Raw genomic sequence first — 4,625 nt, 5'->3', positions numbered from 1 at the left:
CTAGCCTTTTCTCTTGTCTTAGAACACACATGAATCTGCTCTCACAGGGTGGAGCCAGAAGCACCCCACCCCACCCCCAAAGGGCTTAGAGTAGTAGCCTAGAAAACACTAGAACACCAAAGCTACATCCCGAATAGGAATCGGGGCCAGAGAGATGGCTCAGAGGTTAAGAGCTCTGGCTGCTCTTCCAGAGGTCCTGAGTTCAATTCATAGTAACCACATGGTGGCTCACAACCATCTATAATGAGATCTGGTGCCCTCTTCTGGCCTGCAGGCACACATGGAGGCAGAACACTGTATACATAATAAATGAATAAATCTTTTTTAAAAAGGCTGGAAATCATCTCTCAGTTCAAGATGTGCTGCCACTACATGTTTGTGACACACTTGGATTCATTTTGCTTTTTCAGAGCTTAAAGGAATTGAGCACCGGGGCTGAGGGATAAGGATGAGAACTCCGGTTGTCCTCTTTCCGGAGGTGGCTGAAGGCTCCTACTCTCGTGACAAGTGAGAGAGGAAGAGAGGAAAGCTGGGCATTTATTCTGCACCAACTGTGTGCCTGGCCTCGATCAGCTCTTTAGCCTGCATCGACCAGGCTGTGGCAACGAGAGTAGGTGGGGCTCAGCCCAGAGCTCCTATTTAGGAGAGAGGTCAACTCAGCCTGACCGGGAAGCTGGAAAGGGCCCCAGCTGGCTGCTAATGTGTTTACCCACGGCCCACAGCAGGTGGGCGGTCCATCTGCTGAGTTCTTCCTGCTGAGCCCCAGGAGGGGGAGGGGAGGCAGTACCAACAAGAGGGGCCTAGCAGGGGGTCAGGGAGCCTGGAAGACTCCAGTCCTATCAACTCAACCACTCTGCCTCCCTTCCTGTGCTGGAGAAAAACCCTCCAAGGCTCTGGGGTTGAAGTTACCAGTACATGCATGCACGCGAACGCGTGCGCGCGCGCGCACACACACACACACACACACACACACACACACACACACACACACACATCACACACACATCAGTTTCAGTTTCTAGTGCCGTAGACTGATGACGGTAAAGCAAGACCCATAGACCCATTGTGGTGCTGGTGCACGGAGGAATTCAGAATCAAATTAGGGGTTCTTCTCCCTGACTGGGTTAGACCTGGGGACACCCAATATGTGTTAAGACACTGGGGACCTCTATTCCTTATCTAGGCACCTCCATTGCTCAGCCAAAAACATTGGCTCCCTCAGCCCAGGAGAGGACTTGAGTCTCTACAGATAGCCTTCTGTTCAGACTTTAGTTTTGCCACTGGAGGCCAAAGAGGCCACCAGTTTAGGAAGCGGGAGGCAGGCCAGGTTCACATGAATCTGTCTATCCATCCATCATTCCATCCGTCCATTCGGCTCACATTAGCATTTGCCCTGAATGTGCCAGGTGGATGGCCCTTTCCAAAGGGGTACTCCAGCAGCTGTTCTGATGTATGAGCCTGCAGAGGCCTGTCCTTCCCCCAGAAAATGGGTATTGGGATGATGCTCACCTGTAGGGTGGCTATTTTTTTCTTCTTTCTACCTGGAGTCACTCAAAGGGGAGTCTTTTTCTCTCCCCCCCCCCCCCCAGACAGCAAAGTTGGTCAAGTTTTGTTGGATACAGTTGTAAAGCTTTCACTGGCAGTAGGCCCTCATGTCTTTCATCCTAGCACTCAGGAGGCAGAGGTAAATGATCTCTGAGTTTGAGGCCAGCCTGGCCTACAGGGCGAGTTTCAGGATAGCCAGGGCTATACAGGGAAACCCTTCTCAAAAAATCAAAACAAAAAAGTTGCAAAGGTCTCTTTGTAGGTGGCCCTGCAACCCCTGGGATATTTAGCCTGGTTCCCTTTCTCTACATCTCTGGCCCTACAGACTTCAACACAAGTTCCACCTCCGTGCCCTGTGGCTGTGACTTCACGGTGCATGACATGTGGGCATCGTGGATGACCTGTCGGACTGTGGCTCTGAAAGTCTTGCTGATGAAGCAATAGAGGCCAAAGTTGACAACCGTGTTGAGCATGGCCACCATGTTGGCTATGTCCAAGACCAGGTGGACCCTCCAGTCCCGGTGAACGGGGGCCACATACAGGTGGTACAGCATGACACAGATGCGTGGTGCCCAAAGGAGAGCAAAGAGGGAGGTGACACCCAGGAGGATGGCCGTGCTCTTGCTCATCCAGGGCCGCAGCCCTCGCTGGCTCCTCTTCCGTAGCCGGAGGATAATGGCTGAATTGGTGACCAGGAAAACATTGCAAGGGATGAAGTAGACAATGAGACAGTGAGCCCACTTGAGGACTTTGTCCATCGTGCTGGGGGGGTCTGCGTCCCTCCACACATCCAGCCACCAGTAGAATGGGATGCCTGTCAGCAGGGCAACGCCAAGGACGACGGCAATGGCGCGGTGGGTCTTGCCTGGGGACGCGGTGGCCCGATGGCGCAGGGGGCGGCACACCGCATTGTAACGGTCCACTGTGAGCAAGACTGCAATCCAGACTGAGGCGTGATTGGCAGCAAACTCCAGGATGTTTGCCGTGCGCACCACAGCCTGGGGCACCTGGCGGGCCAGGACAGCTCCCTGCAGAAGGAAGCCCACGAAGACGATGACCACTTGCGTGACAATATCTGAAGCTGTGAGCGCCAGGAGATAGTGGTAGGAGGGCTTCCTGGTCCTGGCGGCGAGACGGGCCAGGGCCACTGTAGTCAGGAGGTTGACTGATGGAGACCCAGGTTGTGGAGGGGAGAAGTCAGAAGAGTTAGAAGGGCTGTTAGCAGTGGGCTTTTCAAGATGTTTGCAGGGTCCCTCCCACCTGCCAATATGAGGGGCTCTGTTCCTTGTTTCCCTCTTTTACCTCTTGCAGTACTGGGAGCTGAACTCAGGGCTAGGCAAGAGCTTTGCTACCAAAGCATATCCTTAGTCCATTTGTCTTTTTTAACTTTGTTTTTTGAGACAGGGTCTCTCTAAGTTGCTTGGGCTGGCCTGGAACTCATGTAGTAGCCTGGTAGGGCCTGCACTTTCTGCTTCTGCCTTCCCAGATCTAGTTGGCTCAAACTTCCTTTAGATTGAAGGATGACCTTGAACCTCTGATCCTCCTGTGCATCTCCCAGGCACTGAGATTACAAGTGTGCACCACTATGCCCAGTTTATGCGGTGCTGGGATTGAACCCAGGGCTTTGTGCACTCTAGACAAATATTCAACCAATCAAGCCACCAAAGCCCTCTGGCTGGTTGGAAGTATAGTTTGAGTGACAGATTACTTGCCTCGCATGCCACAGGGCCTGGGCTCTGTCCCCAGTGACTACAGGACCAAGTCAGATGAAAACAAAGCTTAGTCTGCCAAGCTGGGTCATCTGGTCAGGCTTGTCCCACCATACCCCAGGCCATGGACCACCTGACCCATCATACCCCAGACCGTGGACCACCTGACCCATCATACCCCGGGGCCATGGACCACCTTGGTAACAAATGGACTCATCTAGGAGGGCATCCACATCCTGGTATTCTAGCCCACGTCTTTCTCAGGAGTTCTATGTCCTTCAGAGTAGAGGTGTCGTGGGAGCCAGGTATAAGTTACTAGATTTAGGGAGTACCCCCTGAACAAGGCTAATGGCCTTTCCTATATCAGTGCTCTGCCTTCTTCCCTGGCTCCACTCTGCCCTTAGGTTACAGAAGGGTTGCGACAATGTTGCAAGATCCTCTGTGATTTAGCCATCTTGAGAGAATCTGGACCCTGTTCTGACTCAACCTGAGGTCCCACACCCTGGCTCCCCACTCACCAGGCAGTCCCAGGCTTAGTAGGACGCTGTAATAGATGACAGGAATGATACCAGCTACACATGGTGACCTCTCTGGGATCTCTGGCCAGTGGCCATCCATATCATCATATATTGGGTCACTCCCATTGACTGTAGGCAGCAGGGTCACGCGTGGTTGTGCAGCTAGGAAGGATGGAAAGGCAGAGTGACAGCAGTTAGGTTTTTGGGTTTTTTTGTTTTTCCCAATTGGGCTTGATTGACAGCAGCCCCTGCCTAGCGCCAAGGCCCTTCTATTCAGTACTGTTCCATGTAGAGCCCAGGGAGAGTTTCAGCCAAATGCAATCCCCCTGTGGGACTCCGGCCCCCTCCTCTCTGCTGCTCTCTTATCATCCCTTCCCCTGCATCATAACCCCTGCCACTATGGAAACCAGCTGCCTTGCGGTAGTTGTGAAGACACTGGAATGGGACTGAAAAGGCTGCATCTTTAGTAAGGATGCCGGTGACTCTGACCGGTGACTGACCAGTGGCGGCTGCCAGCAGCTGCTCGGTTCCATTCCACACCCAGCTCCTCTCAGGAAAGACCAGAGGATCCCTTCCTTCCTCAGCCACCAGTGTTCAAATGACTCAGATTATCCCATGGGGAAACTGAGTCCCAGAGTAAGGTGGCCCCGTTGTCTAGGACCTAATACAGAATGAGGATCCCTACCCACATCTGCTTTGACCCCTAGTCATAAATGCGCTTTAAATTGTTTTAGAATTTAACTTGCAGCCTTTTCTTTCCTGCTGAAGATGAGTGGAGGAGCTCCCCCCCACCCCCCCCCCCCACCCCCCACCTCCCCCTCCTCCTTGACTTTCACAAGGTAGGGCCAGCAGA

At 53.1% G+C, this 4,625-nt stretch overlaps 1 protein-coding gene across 1 annotated transcript in view; it reads right to left on the bottom strand.

Moving 5' to 3' along the window:
* Positions 1–1,850: 1,850 nt before the first annotated feature.
* The window catches only part of Gpr142 (G protein-coupled receptor 142), a 4,108-nt gene continuing 1,333 nt past the window's right edge, over positions 1,851–4,625 (bottom strand). Inside the window, exons 3-4 of the mRNA XM_005350927.1 lie at positions 3,773–3,934; positions 1,851–2,710 (exon numbers count right to left, since the gene is read on the bottom strand). Coding sequence (XP_005350984.1) covers positions 1,851–2,710; positions 3,773–3,934 — 1,022 coding nt within the window. The remainder of the gene's footprint in view (positions 2,711–3,772; positions 3,935–4,625) is intronic.

Source organism: Microtus ochrogaster, chromosome 7 (assembly GCF_000317375.1).
Source record: "Microtus ochrogaster isolate Prairie Vole_2 chromosome 7, MicOch1.0, whole genome shotgun sequence".
Taxonomy (NCBI): Eukaryota; Metazoa; Chordata; class Mammalia; order Rodentia; family Cricetidae; genus Microtus; species Microtus ochrogaster.
Note: the sequence above shows the minus strand (reverse complement) of the source record. Positions and strands in the feature narration are given on the sequence as shown.